General features: G+C 38.3%; 2 protein-coding genes across 2 annotated transcripts in view; both read left to right on the forward strand.

Annotated features, from left to right (window-relative positions):
• LOC106676871 (uncharacterized) overlaps positions 1 to 24,193 on the forward strand; it is a 123,452-nt gene that overhangs the window by 18,248 nt on the left and 81,011 nt on the right. The gene's annotated exons all lie outside the window — the stretch shown is intronic.
• Positions 1,757 to 23,882, forward strand: LOC106676620 (uncharacterized). The gene is made up of 13 exons (XM_076877706.1): positions 1,757 to 1,928; positions 7,161 to 7,235; positions 11,319 to 11,411; positions 12,481 to 12,573; positions 14,748 to 14,822; positions 15,158 to 15,244; positions 16,553 to 16,627; positions 17,167 to 17,247; positions 17,534 to 17,632; positions 20,307 to 20,360; positions 20,516 to 20,569; positions 22,552 to 22,584; positions 23,231 to 23,882. The coding sequence occupies exons 1-13, from the start codon at positions 1,842 to 1,844 to the stop codon at positions 23,270 to 23,272; spliced, it is 948 nt and encodes a 315-aa protein (XP_076733821.1). The 5' UTR covers positions 1,757 to 1,841; the 3' UTR covers positions 23,273 to 23,882.

The raw sequence follows: 24,193 nt of genomic DNA on the forward strand, positions 1-24,193 counted from the left end.
AGAACATAATTACTTAGAGTTGAGAGTTCATTATAGATGTTGTAATAAGGTGCAAGTGATTTGATTGAGGCAGACAAAACACTTTGTATTTATGAGAGCAAAGCAAGCAGTTCAGGTCAAGTCGAACAGGCAGAATGAAAATCAGCAACTGGAAGTGACGACATGGCAGCAGAAATTTGAGCTACCATTTCAAGATCTGCATCCGAAGTGAGATGTGAAGAAACAGGCAGAAGCAGACGAGATAGACAGTCAGCTGCATGACTCAGAGAACCTGGGCGGTAAATAACAACAGACCAGCAGGTGATACTCATTCTCACCCTATGAATCCCTTTGGTGCTCAGCAGCATTGTCAGAGCTTGGTGGTCTGTCCTCGTGAAACATCAGCCTCACAAATATGTTCTCCTTTTCTCTGCAGTCCACACACAAGAAAGAGCTTCTTTTTCAACAGTAGAAAACGTTTGTTCTGTTGCAGACAGTTTGGGGGAAGCAAACGCTGCAGGTTTCTCTGTGCCATGTGGTGGAAATTTCTTTATTCTATGTATTGATCACATTTTTTAACCATATCACTTTAGTAACAGTTGTATCATTTTGTCACTTAGGTTAGCTTCACAAACGTGTCTTATGCTCTATCACATGTGTTCTACACAGACACACACAGCGGCCGCGGCAGTAAGTCAGAGACGTTCAGGTTTGTGGGGGGTTAGATGATAGATCATCTGTGGAAGAAGGGAGGCAACAGCTCAGTGAAAAACAGTTATAAATGTCTCTCCTTGAAGGGAAGGTGAGACGAGGCAACATGTAAGAGTTGTGGAACATCTTTGTGTCTGTGTGTATATAAGATGTGAGGGCGGCGGCCATCATCAGAGAGGACCCTGGTGTTTGTCTACAGCAGTGGTTCCCAAACTTGTTTTTGGTAGGCCCCCCTTTGTTTTACAAGAAAATTCTGCCTCGTTCGGAGGCATGAGAGTTGTTTGTCAGAGTTGTTTCACTTTATGCACACAGTCAGTATCTGGGCAGCAGGGATGCAGGAAGCAGGTGATGTGTTTGTAGAGATCACAGAAGCAGTAGGAGCAACAGGTAGAACAGTGTTGCCTAAAAGGGTGATGTTCAGCCTAACACAGGAATTATTTTCTTTGTGTATGTAACCAGTTGAAGATCAGGTGGTTGTAGTGGTGTATCGCTGAAGTGCTCTTTCCATGGACTTAGTTTGTTGAACTGCAAATTCCGTTTGTGTTGCCAGTGTAGCAGCTTTATCCAGAGTCAATCAGGTCTTTCTCCTAAATAAATAAATAAATCCTATATGTCATTTGTGCATAAGCGAAAAGCATAAAGTACTAAAACAACATTGTTTCTCTGTTAAAAACGGTGATGTTTCTTCGTCCTGTCTGCAGCTGGAAAATAAACTCAAGGATGAGGAAAAGAGGGATGAAGAAACAAAGGAAAAAGTCAAAAAGGTACTTTTATGTTTTTACATTTAATTCTGACATTGATGCTGTTAATTTTTACCAACAAACACAAAACAGTTGTTTCGTTTTATAAATCAGATTTTATAAATGTTATATTTTGTGTGTGAGTGTGTTTAAGTAAAATCTGCTTTTATTTTTGGAGACACTACATTCAAAATCAAATATATCCTTTGGGCCTTCATTTATTTAAATTATTTAGATAATTCAAATAAAACATTTAAATAAATAAATTGTTACTTATTTATATGAACCAACTTATATTTTCATAATTCAGCTCTTATTTAAAGCTTTAATGTGACTCTGGTTGTGTTTTCATTATTGTGTCTTAAACATGAACATTTCTTCCTTCTGCTCTTTCTTCATGTAACATTTCACATGAATGCTGAAACCATCAATCAGCTCCTGCAGGAGAAACAAGCAGCAGAGAAACTGAAGAATCAGTTCAAGTCCAAATGTCACGAGGTTTGTTCTTCCACTGTAAACATTTTTAATATGCTGACAAAATCCTCTTTATCTCTGTATTGTAAAGAGTTATGAAGGAAACTTTAGATATTATTTTGCTTATTTGACACCAAATTTCTAATTCATTCAAATTCTCTTATTTCTATATAAAACTTAATTTATTAACTTTTTATGAATGAATGTGTGATTGCATTGTGTAATCACACACATGTGTTTTGCCTTCCATTGTTGCAGTTGCAGAGTAAGGAAGGAAAATTATTTTGTTTATTTGTTGTCTGTTAAAGTATTTCTATACATAAACATGTTGCTCACAGTGTGAAACCTCAATAATTTTGTCCCTTTTATCAACAAAGTGCTGCAGAAACAACATCTGTGTGTCTTTGTTTCTGACAGATGATCAACTCTGAGAAGGAGGAAATCATTCAGAAGCTGATGGAAACATTTCCTACACTGGACTCAAAGGTCAGTGAAAGCATCTCTCAGCACACAGAGGTAAACATGGACACATGTGATACTGTCATCCTCCCAATGATCACAGACCTGTGCACTTATATTCCTGCAGTTTTGTCCAGCAGCAGCTTCTGTATCATTAATCAAACACAACTTTGAAATCCTACCACTGCAAGATTGTTGACATTATCCAACAACACTTAATGTTGTTAGCATCATGCTACATCAGCTCCCTTATATTTACATCATACAGCTTTAATGCGACTGTTTGTGTTTCATTATTGTGTCTTAAACATGAACATTTTTTCCTTCTGCTCTTTCTTCATGTAACATTTCAGCTGCAGTCAGAGAAGAAAACTGAAATCATCAATCAGCTCCAGCAGGTGAAAGGCAGAGTAGAGAAACTGAAGAATCAGTTGGAGAAGAATTCTCACGAGGTTTGTCTTTCAGTTGTAAACATTCAAAATGTGCTGACTCAACTCTCTTCATGAATATAATGCACATCAATATTTACTCACCAAATCTGAAGGTCTGAAATATAAAAAAGAATCCAGGATGTATCCAAGTAAGAATATGTGCTGGATCTCAGGGTCTCATTGTCCTAACCCTCCCCACTCAGTTTAAGATCTGCATGTTGAGGAAGTCTACAGCCAAACATCAGTCTCAGCAGAAATTTCTCTGCACAGAGATTTTTTGGATGTTGTGGAAAAAATAAATCAAAGTGATTTTCTGAGATTTTTTAAAAGAAAGTTGAAACCTTTGCAAAGGGATCAATACAGCATGAACAGGGTTCTTACAAGCAGTGACAAAGAAGCAAAATAATAACATCTCCTTTGAGACCGCTCTCTTTCCCAACGTGTAACATGCCAGCGTTTTGTCACATCCTGAGGCAAAAGGTTCTACAACAAACCTTCAGTGTCCCTATTGTCAGGTTTCAGTTAACGGACTCAGGTGCAGACCGGGACTCCTTACAGGATTTACAGATTTTTATTCACACAACGACACCAGGTGATGCTATTTACAAAGTGCTGGAGGGAGGGGAGGGGGGTCCAGGGTTCCGGGGTGTGTGAGGGAAAAGACGGGAATCTGACGTCCTCCAAAGGCTCTCTCTCTTCACTCCCCACACTGGGGAAACACCATCCACTCACTCGTCCACGGGATGACAGGCAGGCAGGGAAAGGTCCGGGATAGATCTGTACACAGAGATAATAGTTAGAGGCGAACAGACGGAACGAACTCACAGATCCTTATTTGCAATCTACTGAGCGACTGACGCTGATAACTCAACGATCCAGCGACGAGTGACACAGTGCTGCTGTCTTAAATCGGCCTTGTGATTATCCCAATCGGCAGCAGGTGCGTGGGCCAGGGGCGGGAGCCCATAATGAGCATCGCCCCGGCAGGAGAGAGAGAGAGAGAGAGAAAACACATGTTGCCTAATACAGAATCAGCTGGTGAGGCACAGGGACCATGACACCTATGATACGCTCCTGGTGGTAAGACACGATCCAGCTGTTTATTCCAGGCCTAACTCGAACCACAGCCTTAATCGTGTCAGACAGTGTTTTTCAAAGCGATGAGAAAGTAAAATAAATGTACATGTGTAGATTCATTCCACACGGTTCTCATGTTTCCAAACGTGTAACACACCGACATGTTGGGTGGGCGAAAGCGCAACATACCGACGATTTGTCACAGTGTCGATATGTTACACTTTGGGATAAGAACATGTTGCTCCTTTATGGCCATCGTGTGGATACAGTCTTTATCTGTTCAGTTGTAGGAAGCAGGATGTAGAACCTTCACTCATTCTTTGTTTAACAAACTTTAGCCACATACCAAAAGCACAATGAGGGTAAAAGAGGATGAAACACTGTAAAACCTGCTCCACAGTAAAGTAGAAAGTTTGATTTTTTTATTTATTTTTTAAACTGACAGCATTTTGTGCTGTTGAAATTTGAAGTTATTACTGATTAAATATTGACCTTATCACACACCTGATCAAATAGCATTAAGTGGAAGTGAGATTTAAAGTTTCTGTTTATTGTTACGTTTGATGTGATTAACTGTGTGTGAAGAGACAAAGACAGGAGTGAGAATCCTGCACATGTTCATTATATTAAAGATGCAGCTGGAACCAGATATTTACAGACACTTCAGAAAAAAAAAACATTTTTCTTTACTGTCAAACATCAAATCAGAGTAACATTTTTTGTTAACATATTTTTTGTATTTGTGAAATGTCCGAATAGAGAAAGATATTTGTTGTGGGTTTTTTATTACTTTCATCAGAGTCAGAAGCATACATGCACATCTTAGTATTTAGTAGAATTACTGTCAAACTGTTTCACTTCAGCCAAACATTTCAGATTTCCTTCCACAAACTTTCTCAATAGTTTTCTTGAATCTGGGCTCACTGAGAGACAGAACTGGTGTAACTGGGCCGGGTTTGTAGGCCTTCTTGCTGTCACTCACCTTTTCAGTGCTGCCCACAAATCTTCTGTGGGACTGAGATCAGGGCTTTGTGATGGCCACTCCTACACCCTGACTTTGTTGTCTTTAAAACACTTTGTAACTAATTTGGAGGTATGCTTGGGGTCATTGTCCATTCGGAAGACCAATTTACATCCAAGGTTCAACGTTGTGGCTGATGTCTTCAGATGTTGCTTAAACATGTACGTGCCATCTATTTTGTGAAGTGCATCAGTCCCTTCTGCAGCAAAACAGCTCCACAACATGATGCTGTCGCCTCCACACTTCACAGTTGGGATGATGTTCTGAGGCTTCAAAGCTTCCTCCTTTTTCCTCAAATATAAAGTTTATCATTACAGTTCAGTTTTTGTTTGGTCAGACCTCAGGACATGTCCCCAAAGATTAAGATTTTTGTCCCCATGTTGCAAACTGTAGTCTGACTTTTTTATGATGGTTTTCAAGTATGGCTTTTTCCTCCAAGAGTGACCTTTCAGCTCGTGGTACAGGACTCACTCAGTGACGCTGTTTTTCTAGTGTCAGTCAGCATCTTCACAAGGTCTTTTCCTGATGTCCTGGGTTTGTTTTGCACATTTCACACAAAAAAATTCGTCTTTTGGACTCAGAATCTGTCTCCTACACGAGCAGTATGACAGCTGTACGTTCCCATGTTTTTATACTTGTGTATTATTGTCTGAACTGATGAACGTGGGACCTTCAGTTATCTGGAAATTGCACCAATAGATGAGCCGCACATGTGGAAGTCCACAGTTGTTTTCCTGAAGTCTTGTTAGATAAAGACACAATAAACTTAGTGCATGAAAGTAATGAAAAAACATGTTCTTTGTCTTTATACTGACATTACACAAATACAAAAATATGTTAACATTTATTGATCTAAAACAAAACAAAAGTTTGACGGTAAAGAAAAAAGTTTTTTTATGAAGTGTTTGTAAATATCTGGTTTCACCTGTGTACTAAAGTATCCTTGTAAAAGCTGTGGTTCTGTTTAAATCCTTAATTATTCTATAAAATTCACATTGACAGAAATAATAAAGGTTTTTTTTCAGGCATCAGAGTCTACAATTTATTGTCAAGGTCATAACCTGGAGCAGAGTAGCACTAACTCTCATTTGTTGTATTTAAATAAAGTGCTGATGAAATAAATTGACTTTAGTTTAGTGAGTTTGTGACCGTAATTAAATTAATCATTACAATAACTGCACCAATCGGATTGAGTAAGAGGACACAATAGTTAAAACATTTTGCTCACAGTGTGAAGCTTCAATAATTTTGTCACTTTTATCAACAAAGCGCTGCAGAAACATCAACATCTGTTTTTCTTTATTTCTGACAGATGTTCAAATCTGAGATGGAGCTGGATAAATTCATTCAGAAGGTGCTGCAGACATTTCCTACACGGAAGGTCAGTGAAAGCATCTCTCAGCACACAGAGGTAAACATGGACACATGTGATGCTGTCATCCTCACAATGATCACAGACCTGTGCACTTATATTCCTGCAGTTTTGTCCAGCAGCAGCTTCTGTATCATTAACCAAACACAACTTTGAAATCCTACCACTGCAAGATTGTTGACATCATCCCACAACACTTAATGTTGTTAACATCATGCTACATCAGCTCCCTTATATTTACATCATACAACTTTAATGTGACTCTGGTTGTTTCATTATTGTGTTAAAAAAGCTCCAGGATGTGAAACAAGCAGCAGAGCTGCTGAAGGCTGAGCTGGAGTTCAGAAGTCGTGAGGTTTGTGTTTCCATAAACATTATGAATTTGTTGACTGAATTTGTAGAATCAAAGTGCACACCAGTATTTTTCTACAATATGTGTAGAAAAAAAATTCTAGGCTATATTTATTTAAGAACATTAAAAAGTCTCTCTGCATATTATTAGTGAGTTATTATTAGCATATGACAAAGATTCTATGATATGCATATTATCACAGAATCTTTGGATCTTTGAGTTTAAACGTGTTGAGACAGTTTACAACCAGAAAACTGTTTCTGATAGAATGAAGAGTAGACTGATATATTAAATATTCCTTTATTGGGGGAGAAAATCAGACCATGTCATAACTGCTTTAAGTCATACAGAATAGATATCAGAGCCTTACACACAGTCGTAAATTCCCACAGTGTGCACTATGTGCTTCGAATATTGTGTGTAGGTTTTGTTTCATACAGATCACCACAAAACATGTTGCTCACAGTGTGAAGCTTCAATAATTTTGTCACTTTTATAAACTAAGCACTGCAGAAATAACAACATCTGTCTTTCTTTCTGACAGATGATCAAATCTGAGAGGGAGAAGGATCAAATCGTTACGAAGCTGATGGAAACATTTCCTACACTGGAAACAAAGGTCAGTGAAAGCATCGCTCAGTAAGTAAAAATAACACGATTCTAGTTCATCTAAACCTAAATCTATGTTAACTGGAAGTAGAGTTTAGTCAACAGTCCACAACTGATTCTCTTCATAGCTGGATCGGCTATGAAGAGGTCACCCAGATTAAACTACTTGGTGTTACTATAAATCACCACCTCATGGTCTCAACATAGAGACTCTGTCATTAAGAAAATGAGACAGGCCATAGCTGTGGTTAGGAAATGCTCCGTCTAAATAAGATGTAATTAATGCACGATCGAATAGATAATAAACGTTTTTAGCTTCCAGTACAAACTAAATTACACTTTGGCTTCTTTTTATTTATAAAGAAAGCAACACTGTTAAACACAACACATGTTTTCTCTGCTCAGCTGCAGTATCATATGAAATACACAATCATGCTACACGGTGTGTATCAAACTGCAATTTAGAAATTCCTTGATCCAAAAGCAATTTAAAAAAAAAAAAATCGTTATATTGAGAGCATATTTTAAGAGGAATAAACTGCCTTATAACTGCCTTAGAGGTTTCCAAGATGGCGCGGCCACGTCCAGACGCCTTCCTGACCGCTCCGCTCCGACTATCCACTTTTCTTGTTTTTTACTTATTTTTTGCTCTGGTTTACATCCCAAAATCCTCTAGTCTTATAGTATACGACAGCGGATCACTTGTAAACATCGGTGCCAAGGTTGCACATCTAATCTTGGACACTTTTAAACCTGACCCTTCCTGGCCGCCAGAGATTCTACGCGGCGCGGAGAACAACAAAGGACGGGCCGCTCATCCGAGGCGCAGAACAAAGAAGCGCCGGGGAAAACGCGTTGGTATTAGGAACAGACTGAGACAGCAGGCGCATCGCGCACCACTGCCCAGTATCCTACTGGCCAATGTACAATCCATGGAGAACAAGCTCGATGACCTAAGAGCAAGGGTCACCTTCCAACGTGACATGAGGGACTGCAACATTCTGTGCTTCACGGAGACATGGCTGACCCCCACCGTGCCGGACCAGGCCATAACTCCGTCGGATTCATTCTTTGTGCTCCGCGCGGACAGAACGGCAGAGTCAAACAAAACCAAAGGTGGAGGAGTGTGTTTCATGGTAAACAGAAAGTGGTGTGATGCCAGGAGCATTTCTACTCTCTCCAGCGGCTGCTCGCCACATCTGGAGTTCCTGAGCATTAAGTGCCGCCCTTTCTATCTGCCCCGTGAGTTCACCTCAGTCATCGCCACGGTGGTCTACATCCCACCCCAAGCGGACACAGGTATGGCTTTGTCCGAATTACATGATGTGCTGAGCTCGCTTCAAAACAAGGACCCGGGCGCAGCCCTCATTGTAGCAGGAGACTTTAACAAAGCGAACCTCAGACAAGTCATGCCAAACTTTTACCAGCATGTCTCGTGTCCAACGAGAGGGGATCGGATTTTGGATCACTGCTACACGCCATACAAGCAGGGCTACAAAGCTGTCTCACACCCGGCTTTTGGGAAGTCTGACCACAACGCCATCTTCCTCATTCCCCAGTATAAACAAAGCATACGGAGGGAAGACGTGACCACGAGGGAGGTAAAACGGTGGACTGCCCAATCAGAAGCTACGCTACAGGACGCACTCAACGACGTAGACTGGGACATGTTCAGAGCATGCGCAGTCGACATCAACGAGTTTACGGAAGTAGCAGTATGCTTCGTCAATATGCTAGCGGAGGAGATTATCCCCACTGCGAGAGTCACCACATTCCCAAACCAGAAACCGTGGATGGACAGATCGATCCGCACTGCAGTAAACGCCAGGACTGCCTCCTACAACGCGGGTCTCGCCACTGGCGATATGAGCGCCTACAAAGCGGCCAAACGCCGGTACCGGGAACGTGTGGAGTCCCGCTTCCACCAGGGCGACACACGGAGTATGTGGCACGGACTACGCACCATTACGGACTACAAAGCCAGGGACACTGCGCCGATCAACGCCGACTCTGCATTCACCAACGAGCTGAATCGGTTCTACGCCCGTTTCGAGGTTAGCCAGGCGGCTAATGCTATCTACCGCCTGACTACTGAGGACAGTGACGTCATCAGCGAGAGACCGGTGACCAGCATCGCGGAGCATGACGTCCGAGCGGCACTGAGGAGAGTGAACACAAGGAAAGCGGCGGGGCCAGACGGCATCACCGGCCGTCTGCTGCGCTGCTGTGCTGACCAGCTAGCAGGTGTGTTCACTTACATCTTCAACGAGTCCCTGGCGAAGTCTGTGGTCCCCACATGCTTCAAAAGATCCACCATCATCCCTGTGCCCAAGAACAGCAAACCCTCATCCCTGAACGATTACCGGCCAGTTGCACTGACCTCGGTAGTAATGAAGGTGTTTGAGAGGCTGCTGAAGAACATCATCTCCTCCTCCATCCCAGACACCACAGATCCGCTGCAGTTCGCCTACAGATCCAACAGATCCACAGAGGATGCCATCGCCCACGTCCTACACACCACTCTCAGCCACGTGGACAAGAAACAGGGTAACTATGTGCGAATGCTGTTTGTTGATTACAGTTCAGCGTTTAACACAATAGTGCCCTGCAGACTGTTCACAAAGCTCAGGGATCTGGGACTTAACAGCCGTCTGTGTGCATGGGTGTTGGACTTCCTCACTGGCAGAACTCAGGTGGTGAGGGTGGGCAGGTGCTTCTCCAACAGCATCACCATCAACACAGGAGCACCTCAGGGATGTGTCCTCTCGCCACTGCTCTACTCCCTCTACACTTCAGACTGTGTGGCCACCCATGGCTCCAACACCATTGTGAAGTTTGCTGACGACACAGTGGTGTTGGGTGCTATCTCCAACAACGATGAGGCGGCCTACATGGATGAAGTGAAGAATCTGGCATCGTGGTGCTAGGACAACCACCTCCAGCTGAACGTCAGCAAGACCAAGGAGCTGGTGGTGGACTTCAGAAGGGGTCAGCACAGAGACTACAAGCCCATTACCATCAATGGAGCTCCAGTGGAGAGGGTGCAGTCCTTCAAATATCTTGGTGTCCACATCTCCTCAGACCTGACATGGGCTGCCCACATTCAGGTCCAGACCAAAAAGGCTAGGCAGCGCCTGTATCACCTACGACAACTGAGGAAGTTCAGGGTCTCTCCAAAGATCCTCAGGATTTTCTATACAGGCGCTGTGGAGAGCATCCTCACACAGAACATCACATCGTGGTTTGGAAACAGCTGTGTGAAGGACCAAAAAGCTCTCCAGAGAGTGATCCGTACAGCAGAACGCTGCTGCAGGATTGCTCTCCCCCCGCTTCAGGACACCTACACCAGGAGATGCCGGACTAGAGCAGCGCAGATACTGAAGGACCCGTCCCATCCTGGCAACAAACTGTTCCAACTTCTGCAATCTGGTAGAAGGTTCCGCATCTTCCGGGCAAGGACAGAGAGACTCAAGAGGAGCTTCTATCCCCAAGCCATCCGTGCCCTAAACACACACACCCGCCCTCTCACATCATCTATAATTGACTGAGACAGGACTCTCTTCCAGACACTCTAAACCAAGGCACAATGTACATTTCAATTCCTTTAATTTTAAATATGTTTATATTGTCTATCCTGTAAAATAGTCAGATGTCTATTCATATTAATGTACAGAATTCACCTGCTTGCTGCTACTACTGCACATTCACCCAGTGTATATACTATATGTGTATGTATATATATATAATGTTCCTCCTCTACACCCCCCCCCCAATTTTTGCACATGTCAAGGAGCGTGTCAGGTTACATTTCACTGTGTGTTATACTTGTATAACTATGAATGTGACAAATAAAGAACCTTGAACTTGAACTTGAACTAGAGAACTAGCTACTATTCCTAATTTTAAAAAAATAAAAATCTATTTACACAGTTTTTGATTATTGTAAATATTGTAAGAGGGTTTTTGATTTTTATGCATTGTGCACGAAGACCAGCAATCACTGTTGTGGAAGCTAATGGGGTTCCTTATATATAAGTAATAAATAAAAAAAATAAAAAAATGTTGTTAACATCATGCTACATTTCACCTGCAGTGGAAGAAGAACACTGATATCATCAAACAGCTCGTGCAGGTGAAACAAAAAGCAGAAGGCCTGAAGAAGCAGCTGCAGCTCCAAACTCATGAGGTTTGTCTTTCCATTTCTCTATAACTGAATAGAATAAAAGTGCACATCAGTACTTACTCACCAGCAGACTTTACAGTATAAACGAAAAACAAACAAATCTAAATCTAAGGGTCTAAATATATCATCCATACATGATCTTGAGGCAGTCTACAACCAAACCTCAGTCAATGTCATGGTAAATTTTCTGTGGGAGGCAGAGTTGTGGACTCTCAGGCAAAACTGTGCTGGAAATAGTTTTATTGCTAAATTCCCAGAAAACAGGTGACGTGAACATGAACTGGGAACTAACTCTTTGAAATACTACTACAGAAACTTTCTAAACAGACAAGACACACAGCTAGACCGAGCTCACAACACCAAATAGACGGAGACACAGACATTATATACACAAGAGGACATCAGGGCAGAGAGGAGACACTCGGGGAACACAGCTGGACATGATGCACACAGGACAGGAGACTGAAATAAAACGGGAAACATGAGAAACACACACTGAGACACACTGAGTGCAAATGAGACGGAGAGACGTGACTGGGGACCAGAAAGGCAAATAAGCATGGAGACAAGACTGAGACACAAATAACAAACAGAACTAGACACAAGAGGACGGGGAACACAGAGGGAGGGCTTATTCTAACCTAAACACACTTAAAGCATAAAATAAATGAAACCAACATAGAATATTCAAACATTATAAAGTCCAGAGACCTGGAACCACTGTGTCACTGACTCAGGACCATGACAGTCAAAGCAGAAACTTCACTTTTGGTGTTTGTGATCATGCAGAGGATCAGCTGTGTTTCAGCTTCTCATTAAACTAAAGCTGCTGCTTCACTTTACATACATGATTTGTTGGCTTTGTGTGATGGTGCTGCTGTCGTAGGCTGATGGAGAGGAGTAAACGCTCTCCTGTGTAAAAGGATTGTTCCTGATCTGATTGTCATTCACATGTTAGAAGCAACAAGTTTCAGTTTTCCAGTTTAGATTTCAATCTGAAAAGTCTCCTGTTGATCTCAGTAGAGAACATTTCTTCCTTCTGCTCTTTCTTCATGTAACATTTCACCTGCAGTCGGAGGAGAAAACTGAAACTATCCATCAGCTCCAGCAGTTGGAACAAGCAGCAGAGATCCTGAAGATTCAGCTGGAGTCCAAAAATCAGCAGGTTTGTCTTTTCATTATAAATATTATGAATTTGCTGACTCAGCTCTGATGAATTATTATGAATAAAATAATCAAATCAGCATTTACACACTAACAGACTATTTAGATAAATAAATAAATGAATAAATAAATACAACTAAATTTAAAATATATTTTAAATACGAATTTAGAAGCTATACATGCTGCTGTTGATCTCAGTAAATAAACAGTCACCTTCCTCCCTATTCAGGGATTTTTAGATGTTGATGAAAGAGGATGAAACAATCAACTCTTCAGTAAAGTAGAAAAATGTTTTTCCCATCAAATCAGAGTGTTTTCTAACTTTTCTAACTGATTACAGTTCATAGGCTGAAGCACCAACCCTCAGCAGTTTTGGTTGAGTTTAGATTTTATGAGTTTGTGACTTTACATAATTTAGATTCTTTATCATTTATTTATTTCTATAGCACATTTCATTACAACAGCAATGTTGATCAAAGTGCTTTACAAAAATACAAAATAACTAGTAAAATAACTTTAATATTAGTACCAAACATCAAATACCAAATAACTCTCATACTCTATTAAAAGCCAGTGAATACAAATGTATTTTAAGATAAGATTTAAAAGATTGACAGTAGGAGTCTGTCTGATGTGTAGGCGTCGATTATTCCACAGTTTAGGAGCTATGACCCCAAACGCTCAATAACCTCTGTGAACCAGCTTTGACCTTTGTATGGCTAAAAGCAAAAGATCATCTGATCTAAGAGACCTAGAAGGTGGTCAGATAAATACCTGAGAGCCTGTCCCTTCAGGGCTTTGTAAGTTAACAATACAATTTTAAAATGAATTCTGAAATGAAGGCAAGCACCGGGGAAATATGGGAAGTCGTTTAGTCTGTGTTAGAAGACGAGCTGCAGCATCTGGACCAACTGCAGCTGGTCTCCAGCTAGGATGTAATAAAAGCATGGATCATCCTTTCAAAGTTTTTAAAAGATAAAAATGATTTCACCTCAGTTTAAAAAAAGGCCGCTGTAAGTTAACGTTGTAAGTTAACAATAAAATGTTCAAATAAATTCTGAAGTGAACAGTGTGCCAGTGAAGAGAGGCAAGCACCGAGGAAATGTGTAGTTCGTGTCAGAAGATGAACTGCGGCATTTTGGACCAACTGCAGTCTTACAAGGCAGCTCTGGTCAACTCCAACATATAAGGAGTTACAATAGTCCAGCTGGGATGTAATAAAAGCATGGATCGCCTGTTCAAAGTTTGTAAAAGATAAAAATTATTTCAGAGACAGATATAAGGTTGGAAAAAGACCGCTGGGCTAATCTGTTTTTTCAAATGCAAACTTTCTGTCAATTGTAACCCCCACATTTTTGGCATGCAATTTTATAAAAGGTTCAATACTTTGCAGGTTAACAAGAGAGGTGCTGGGATTGCAACTTGGTCCAAAAGTTATCACTTTGGTTTTGTTCTTATTAAAGTTAGAAGACATCCAGGCTTTAACTTCACCAAGACACTGAAGTAAGGGTTCAGGTAGGGCAGAACAGTTTCTGTTCAGTTGAAGACAGATCTGAGTGTCATTGGCATATGAATGGAAACATGTTATATTTTCCAAAAAATTAGACCTGGAAGCAGCATAAAAATAGATAATAAAATTGGCCACCACAAGTAAGGGGAGCTGAGGAAGAGATAAAATCTCCAAAGCTCACAGAGAAAGTCCTGTCAGACAGGTAAGACCTGAACCACTCTGATGGAATGACCTTGATGCTGCAATGCTCCAATCATGAGATGGAGATGCTGTGGTCAACAGTATCAAAGGCAGCGGTCAGATCCAAAAGCAAAAACAGAGCTGAGTCTCCTGAGTCAGTCGCTTTATATTGTACAGTAGATACAGAGAAAAACCCAACAATCATATGATCCCTATGAGCAAGCACTTTGGCAACAGTGGGAAGGAAAAACTCCCTTTTAACAGGAAGAAACCTCCGGCAGAGGCTGTACACACTGACGCAATCTTGGTTTCTCTTAGACAAAGTAGAGAAATTTTATTCTATACAGTGTGTATCATTTAAAAAATAGAAAACCACCAATCAGACTGAGTACGGTTCACAGTGTGAAGCTTCAATAATTTTGTTGCTTTTATAAACAAAGTGCTGCAGAAACATACATACATATGTCTGTCTTTTTTTGTGACAGATGATCAAATCTGAGAGGGAGAAGGATGAAATCATTCAGGAGTTGATGAAAACATTTCCTACACTGGTCTCAAAGGTCAGTGAAAGCATCTCTCAGCACACAGAGGTAAACATGGACACATGTGATGCTGTCATCCTCCCAATGATCACAGACCTGTGCACTTATATTCCTGCAGTTTTGTCCAGCAGCAGCTTCTGTATCATTAACCAAACACAACTTTGAAATCCTACCACTGCAAGATTGTTGACGTCATCCCACAACACTTAATGTTGTTAACATCATGCTACATCAGCTCCCTTATATTTACATCATACAGCTTTAATGTGACTCTGGTTGTGTTATCATGATTGTGTTTTAAACATGAACATTTCTTCCTTCTGCTCTTTCTTCATGTAACATTTCACCTGCAGTGGAAGGAGAATACTAAAATCATCAATCAGCTCCAGGAGGTGAAAGAAACAGCAGAGAAACTGAAGCAGCTGGAGAAAAAAAATCAGGTTTGTGTTTCCATTATAAACATTTTGAATTTACTGAGCCAACTCTCTGTATGAATAGAATAATTGCACACATCAATATTTACTCACCATCAGACTGTACATTATAAATGAATCAATAAATCAAAATCTTAGCATCTAAATTATTAAAAAAAATCCCAGATATAATTAATTTAGCTTAAAAATTAAAAATTAAGCTTTTTAATTTAGCTTTTACTTAACGTTTATTTATTTTATGCTTATTTATCCTGTTATTCTATTTATATTATTAATTTAGGTTTTACCTAATATTTATTGATTTTATTCTTATTCATTTTTTATCTTCTTACTCTTCTTATATTTATATTGTATCCCATTCTTAATTATTTTATCTTTTTATAAAATATGTATGTATCCATGATCGTTTATGTTAATGAGAGTGTGGGGAGTGAGTTGGAGGGCGAGGTGGGGTGGGCTGCCTTTAACCATGTAAAGCACTTTGTATGAAAAGTGCTTTATAAATAAAGATTGACTGATTGATACATGTAAGAAAAAACAGTGTGCATTCATATTCCCAAAAGGTTGATTCTGTTCATCTGGACGTAACGTTTTCAGTGGGAGAAACGTTTGTCACTCATCCAAGTAAATTCTTCGTCAGCTTCAGCTGACTGCAGGTTTCCCCGACCTTATGAACAGTAGATTTATATAATCAATTAAAAAAATCAGCAGAACTGATGTGTTGTGGGAATTATATAATTTTTATATCATGTTTATTCTTCGATATCCTTTTTATTTAAGCATTTATTCAATTTATTAAACACACGTGTGGGAAGATACGCAGCACTACATTGTCAACACAGATCTCTGCTCAAAGCAAACTTTTAAAATAGTTTAATTATGTCAGGGTTCACGCCCCTTTTCGCGTCAATAAAGAATATAAGTTATAATTAATGACAGTTAAACACGTTTCCGTGTTCAACAACATTTTACCCTATATGGCTGTCTCACCCTCCAGATGTTTCCTGTCGACTTATTCATGGCATGCTTATCTTTAACACCTTCTGCATCAATAGTTGCTAAGCAAGCATAAAGCAAAATATGTTTCACCTTTGTGCATATTATTAGTAAGGAAAAAGTAAAAGCTGGTTTTAGTTTTAGAAACTAAATTGAACAAAAGATATTTATTTACAAATATTAATTTATATTATCCAGCTTATATTTACATAATACAGATTTTATTTCTAGCTTTATTTAAATCCTATTGTGTTATTAATATTGTGTCTTAAACATGAACATTTCTTCCGTCTGCTTTTTCTTCATATAACATTTCAGGGTAAGACAGATAGTGAAATCATCAATCAGCTCCAGCAGGACAAAGAAACAGCAAAGAAGCTGAAGCAGCTTCAGGTTTGTCTTTCTGTTATAAACATTCTGAATTTACTGACCCAACTCTATTTATGAATAGAGTAATTGCACACATCAATATTTACTCACTGTCAGACTCTTTAATATAAATGAATAAATTTATATTAAATTTAAATCTACGTGTCTCAGTTAAATAAATAAAAAAATCCAGGACACATATATGTAAGTATATAGGAAAAAATTGTCCATGCGTATTCCCAGAAAGTTGATTCTGTTCATCTGGACGCAGAGTTTTACACAATTCATTAAATCAGCAGCACTAATGAACGATGGGCTGTGCGTGCAAAGTATTAGTAAGTAAAAAGTAAAACCTGGTTTTAGTTTCAGAGACACTACATTGAAACTAAGATATTTCCTTACCATCTTCAGTTATTTACAAATATTTATTTATATTTTCCAACTTATATTTTCATAATACAGCTTTTATTTACAGATTTTATTTAACTCTGGTTGTGTTATCATGATTGTGTCTTAAACATGAACATTTCTTCCTTCTGCTCTTTCCTCATGTAACATTTCAGCTCCAGGGTAAGACAGACAGTGAAATCATCAAACAGCTTCAGCAGGACGAAGAAACGGCTAAGAAGCTGAAGCAGCTTCAGGTTTGTCTTTCTGTTATAAAGATTCTGAATTTACTGACTTTACTGAACTGAATAATTACATACATCAATATTTACTCACCGTCAGACTCTTCAATATAAATGAATAAATTAATATTAAATTTAAATCATCTGGACGCAGCGTTTTACATAATTCATTAAATCAGCAGCACTGATGAACACTATTTACATAATACAGCTTTTATTTGACTCTGGTTGTGTTATCATTATTGTCTTAAACATGATTGTTTCTTTCTTCCGCCTGCTCTTTCCTCATGTAACATTTCAGCTCCAGGGTGAGACAGAGAGTAAAATCATCGATCAGCTCCAGGAGGTGAAAGACACAGCAGAGAATCTGAAGAAGCGGGTGGAGTCCCAAAATTGGGAGGTTTGTGTTTCCTTTATACTCAATGAGAATTTGCTGACTCGGCTCTCTTTGGTAATACAGAATAGAACAGAATAGCCATATTATTGTCATTCAGAACATATACAGTTAGTGTCAGTATTTACATCAAACTGTACAATATAAATAAACATTACCCCACCACACACTGATTTATTATTATTATTGTTATTAAACTGAAATGTAGAGAGTCCAGTTAGAGAAAACTTCTTGATGCGAAGATCCAGATGATCATAATGTCTCATTATTTTTGTTAACACTTAAGCACATCAACACTTAATTGAGCTTCATTTGCAAATATACTTCAAGACACCTCGGATAGTCTTTGATGAGTGTCTGGATCTTAGATGAAGCCATGTTTGATCCTTCTTCCATACAAAAAAGCAAAAAAGCATCAACAGCCTGCTTCAAATTATCTGACAAATTTTCAATGACATCCAAGTCAGGGGAATGTGGTGTTATTCTTCCACAGCACAGTTTCAATCTGTCTCATCTAAATGAGCTTTTATACAACCAGCGGTTCTGTTAGTGGTGTGAGTGCAGAAAGGCCTTCTTTTCATTACCTTCCCATACATATGTACAAATACAACACCAAGACGCTCTGCAGGGTTTTGGAGGTGATTCATTCTGACAGTCCGCTGCATATGCAGCTCCTGTAATTTTCTTGGCCTGACCTGAGTTCAGCCACAGCTGTGCCTGTGCTCTTCTATTTCCTGATTACTGTCCTTTTAGATGAAACTGAGTTCAAACCTCTGAGAGATGTTTTTGCAGCCTTCCCCTGAACCACAGTACTGACAATCTTTGTTTTCAGATCTTTTGAGAATTACTTTGAGAATCCAGTTCTGTCAGTGTTCAGTGTCAAAGAGAAGCACAACTTGAAAGTTTCCACCTTAAATACATTTTCTTATGATTGGACATGCTTGCCTATGAAGTTCAAGGATTAACAAGCTAATCCAACTGATTTAGTGTTGCAAGTAATCAGTATTCAGTCAGTAAAATTACAACGATACCCAAATTGTTGCACAGCCAGCTTTTACAACTAACTCCATTCTGTACGTCTAAATACTGCTTCACTAAAAATAGATGTTTGTGAAACACTCCAGTACTCAGATGTAGGAAATGAGGAGGAAATGAAATACATGCCACTGTTATCTTTTTGTTGAATGAAGAGTGAATATTTATGCAGGGAGAGAGGTTCCCAGATGTTTTCATACGATTGTTTATTTCAAAACCTTTTAACAAATAATTCAAAAACAGTTTTTGGTGACACAACATAAAACTGAACAGATATGTATGTGTGCCTGCTGAAAATCGCACCATTCAAATATGAAAACTGCCCACATTTAGATTAAGTGCTTAACTTCAGAAAAATTCATTAAAGAGATAAAACGCTTGAATTGTCCCTTTTTGGTTTAAATCCTGACTAAACAGTCTCGACTTTACAGAGAAATCTCAACACTGGGTCCAGATCTGGTCCACGTTCTGCCTGATGTCTGATGTAGAGGATCAGCTCTGTTCCAGCTTTTCATTCAGACAAAAAGCACTGTTGTTTCACTTACATGCATGATTTCTTTGCTTTGTGTGATGGTGCTGCTGTCATAAGTTGACAGAAACGAGTAGACTCAAGAGGAAGGGGGATTTTATTATTTTATTATTACGTTTGATTGGATTAACTGTGTGTGAAAAGATAAACACAAGAGTAAGACTATTGCAGATGTTCATTTCATTTAAGAGATGCTACAGTATCCTTATAAAAGTTGTGGTTATATTGAAATTCATAATTATTCTATAAATGTTGACAGTATTAAGAAATTTGCTATCAGATGTCAAAGTAAATGGGACCATTATTTGTTGTGGTTCAAGTTCATAAACTGAACTCAAAGTACACAGAGCTGAGTTGTGCCAACCCCAATAGTGAAGACTCAATATGAAAGTGTTGCTCAGAAGACAGATAAACATGGACGTATGTGATGGCTGCTATACCAATGATCATAGACCTGCACGCTCATTATGTGTGACTTTCTGCTTAATGTGAAGTCGTTAGTGGAAATTATGATGCTGATATGATTTGTTTGATGTGACCAAGCTGCTAATTTTTGACTTTTTATTGAGAAACAAGAAACACAAGTTCAAAAATACCCCATAGCACAGTAGTGTTAGCCCCAATACTTTTAGTTATTGATTGATGAATTGATTTATGTAAATTGGATTAGTGTAAGAAAATTGATAGATGGGAAGTTTTTAATTAAATGACATTTATTGAAATTCAAATACACGAGTTGTTTTAGTCATATTTTTCTATAAGCAGGCCTGAAAAATGACAGAAAGCACTCACAAAATGTCAACGCATGAGACTTTTTTCATGTCTTTTAATGTGCAGTCGGAGAAAAATGATTCTATAATTAGCATCAGCTTCATCAGGAGAAAGAGAAGACAAGATGCTGAGAGGAAAATGTAGGATTTGAGGGACCAGTTAAACACTTAAAAATAAGATGTGTTCTAAAACCTTTGACTGGTGATCTACATAAGAATGACAGCTGTTTTACTACATTAAGAAATAAACTAATCTAAATAAATTAGGATATTGAAAAAGTGATTAGAAGAATATTTCCATTAAAAATATACTGATGTTTTCATTTCTCTCTGCTATTTGGAAAAGATGCTCCAGGCTGAGAAGACGAGGAATGATGAAAGTGACAGAAAACTCAAAGAGGTAAATCTTTTTACCCAAAGCAGTTCGCTGCTGTCGTCTCTCTTTTATCTCTTTGTATACAATCCAAATTTGGAATTTCTTCACAAACACTAATTTTCCAGCACAAAAACATATTTCAGTTCATAGCTGTGATCTTTTTCTTCATCTCTCTTTAGTTGGTAAAGCAGCTCCAGCACGAGAAGAAGAAAACTGAGAAAAATCTCAATGAGGTAAATCTTTGTCACCCAAATCAATCACCTGCTATTATCTCTGTTTTCTACGTGTTCAGGTTACAATCACACATGAGAACAAACCTCAGACACCAAATAACTGTTAGAGAAGCTCGAGTTTGTTCTCACTGTTTTCAAACTTGAAACTTAAAAACATCCTCAATCACTTTATATTTACATAACACGTTTTAATTTATTTTAAACAGATTTTTTTTCTTTAGTGAAGTTTGTGATTGTATTGTTATATCATCTCTTATAAAAGAGCACGTCTCCAGTCATGTGTCCTCTCACCTGCTGTTGGAGAAAAAGTATTCAGACTTAAACAATCAGCTCTAGCAGGAGAAAAAACTAAAGTCCAGAAATCAGGGATTTTATCTCTCTGTTATAATCCTGCTGAATTTTCTTCTAAACATAAAAAATGCAAAAATGTTTAAAAAAAAAAACAAATGCTGAAAGTCATTAACTTGGATATTTAGCACACAGAAAATAAACATTTTAATTCCAGTTCATTATTTTATCTCTGAGCGCACTCTCAGTGTTCTTGTCTAAGGTGACGACTGCACATTAGGTTTATGAATCTTTAAACTGGATCCATGTAAACAATAAAGGTCACTGCCCCACAGTCTGATAAAGTTGCTCACACATCAAAGTGAATTTAATTTGACTGAACAGATATTCTTGCTGTGTGACTTGTAATTGCTGCAGTGTAGAAGAGACTCAGCAGTATTTATACGTTTTTTTGCATCACACAATTATTGGATGCACACTGATCATTCAGTAGTTTTAGTAAGGTACGGTTTAACAGCTCGCGCATTTAAAATGTATTTGGCAAGAAGAGATTGTAAGGAAACTTACAAGATACTGTAAATTAAACAATCAGAGGTTTTCAGCTGATTTTAAACCAAATCTCAGATCATAACCTGTTTATGGGATCAGCACAGGTTACCATAGTGATTAACCAGGTAAAAAGAGAGAAACCTCTGTGACACAGAAAACTCTGACTTTAATGTAAACATGAAATATTAAACTTTGGAGCCATCCTCTCAAAAACTGCAGACAGTGTTTAAGCAGATTTAACTCAGTTTGTGATGCTGGAGTTAAGAAATAGGTGTTGTCACTTATAGTTTGTTAGACCATGTGTAGATCCATCTTGTACGAGTACAATATTACCAGTTTGTTTGGTTGGTTGGTGCTAATAGACATTAGTTTGTGTTAGCTAACTAGTGAAAAAACCTAACTACTAATCAAACTAAGACGGCACTTTTGTACTGCCCATAGCTGCAGCAATGAGATTTATATTAAAAAAAACAAGGCTCTACTGTCCACTTTCGCTGTCCATCTCTGAAGCAGTCAGTGGTTCTTCAGTTATAAAACAGGAAAATCCACCTGTTAGCTTTAAGGTTTGCAGAGCACTTGTTAGTCAGGTGCAAAGGTGCCTCACCTGACAAATAGCTAAAGTTTGACACTGTCACCTGTTTCATTTTTCTTCGTGGGGTCAGGTGTACAGACTGAGATCTGCTAGGAGGTGGCAGAGCAGATGTTCACAAGCTGTGAGCAGCACTATTTTATGCTATATTCAGGTGTAATGTAACCCCCAGTTACTCTCTGGGTTAAATATCTTTTTCCAAACTCAACCAAAAGGTTTCCAACATAACAGGTTACTGTGATGTTTCCCCGTCATCTCTTTTTATATGGTACAGATACTGATACTGAAATTACAACTTGAAGCATGCATGAAAACAATCGTGAGAAACTAAACCATCAACTCTGCTGTAATAAAACAGAAATTATAAACAGACAAGAGTTTAAACTGTTGTTGGGACGAGTTAAATGGAAATTTAAATGTTTCTCTGGAGTTTTTGTTTTTTTACATCAGGCCAGTTATATTTAAGGATAAGTGAAGCTGTAACTGGAGCTTTAGTGAACTGTGGTGAATATAGTTCAAATCCGAGCTTTGTTTTTATCTCTCTTCTGTCTTTCAGTTGGTAAAGCAGCTCGAGGAGGAGAAAACTGAGGTAAATCTTTGTCAAATCAATCACCCGCTATTATCTCTCTTTTCTACATGTTTTATATAACATGTTACTACATGTGTATCACTATGGGTACATTTCTTACTGAAGCATGATTGGGAATCCTTACACTCACCTTAGATGCCCTTTGGGTTTTTTTGCTAAAGATTAATTTTCTTTCTTACATCCTTTAATTACTTTTCTTTAGCCATAGCAACTTAGCCATCTACTTAGATTTTTAAATCATTGTTTACCCTGCGGCCCCAGATAATCAGAAGAAGGATGGTTGGACATTATTTTAAGAATTCTGCTCTGTTTGGTTCGTTTCTTATCTCCATATTTACTGTTGTTACTTCCTCATTTATCAATTTTCTGTTTTAAAAAGTGCCTCGAGGTTCACACAGACTTGGTTCTTTTCTTTTCTTTTTTTGTCAGAATAAACTTCTGAGCAGAAGTCCTAAAATAAACCTTTACTCTCATAGTCACTGAACTTTATACTTTGCTCTATAGAAACAAAACTAATATTACAGGGCAGCTGAGGGTGTTGGGACAAACACTTTAAATCTGTCTTCCAAGTTTACTGACTGTAGTTTTTACAGATGTGATGAATTGTATTTACAAACAAAGGACACTAATTGATCTATGCCAACAGGTTTCCCGCAGCAACCTATTTAACTTTGGCTTTCGGAGATGATCCAATCAAAACTAATCCAGAAGTTGCTCAACATGTAACTGAGGAGTCAAAAAGTCAAAGAGCTTCATCATGGAGAAACTTGGTGTTTGTTATGTCACTGATTCATGTTTAAATAATCAGTTGTTCAACTTGTAACACTTTAAGTGAAGTAAGCAAAAGCTCTTATCATCCATCTAAAATTCCCAAATACTAAAGTTGTTCAGTCTTTGTTCAGTTGTACAGAAAAGCTAATAAATCTTATCAACTAAAAATATGTTGAAAATGCACTGCAAATTTTTTAAGTTAATTTTATTTTTTGAAAGATTTTAAACATATTTTAAGTTAATAAACCAACTGATAAATAAATAATTGATCAGGTAACAACTCATGAGTTAAAGCACTATTCTAGGAACATTTGTGTGTCTGTGTGTTTAATATTGTGTTCATTTTTCTGTGTCCGACAAATAGAACTGTAATGTTGCTGTATCTGTGTTATTGTGATGCAAAAACATTTTTATATAAGTCTGAGTTTTAATGTTAATTGAAGTAAGAAACGGGAAAAAAAACAATCTTGATCTTTTAACACTAAATTTCTTATTAATAAACGTATTACTAAAATAAATAAAGTTCCAAAACATTTTCTCATTTTTCTGTGCTGTATATAAACATATTGTTTGCTTCTTTCTTTTCTCATACATTATATCTTCACTGGGTGTCGGGCCGCTCTTCAGCAGGGAACAATAGCCAGGCCCAAATCTCCAACACCCGAGTGCATGACACTGAGATTGTCTTTATTTTTTTTGTCAATTTTTTAAAAACAGTTAACAAATTTAAAGATGAACAAATAAAATGCAAGTAGTAGCTGACATCCACGCCCCTTCTGTTGGGTACATTTATTTTAAAATATGTTAATATATATAAAAGTTATTATTCTTGCCATGC

Source organism: Maylandia zebra, linkage group LG3 (genome assembly GCF_041146795.1).
Source record: "Maylandia zebra isolate NMK-2024a linkage group LG3, Mzebra_GT3a, whole genome shotgun sequence".
Taxonomy (NCBI): domain Eukaryota; kingdom Metazoa; phylum Chordata; class Actinopteri; order Cichliformes; family Cichlidae; genus Maylandia; species Maylandia zebra.

Bases quoted from the DNA above. Each gene is read 5' to 3' on its own strand.
- LOC106676620 (XM_076877706.1), top strand. From the start codon at position 1,842: ATGAATGCTGAAACCATCAATCAGCTCCTGCAGGAGAAACAAGCAGCA. The intron at 14,823-15,157 runs GTCAGTGAAAGC...TTTCACCTGCAG, and splicing joins TTCCTACACTGGTCTCAAAG to TGGAAGGAGAATACTAAAAT. The intron at 22,585-23,230 runs GTAAATCTTTGT...CTATGCCAACAG, and splicing joins TCGAGGAGGAGAAAACTGAG to GTTTCCCGCAGCAACCTATT.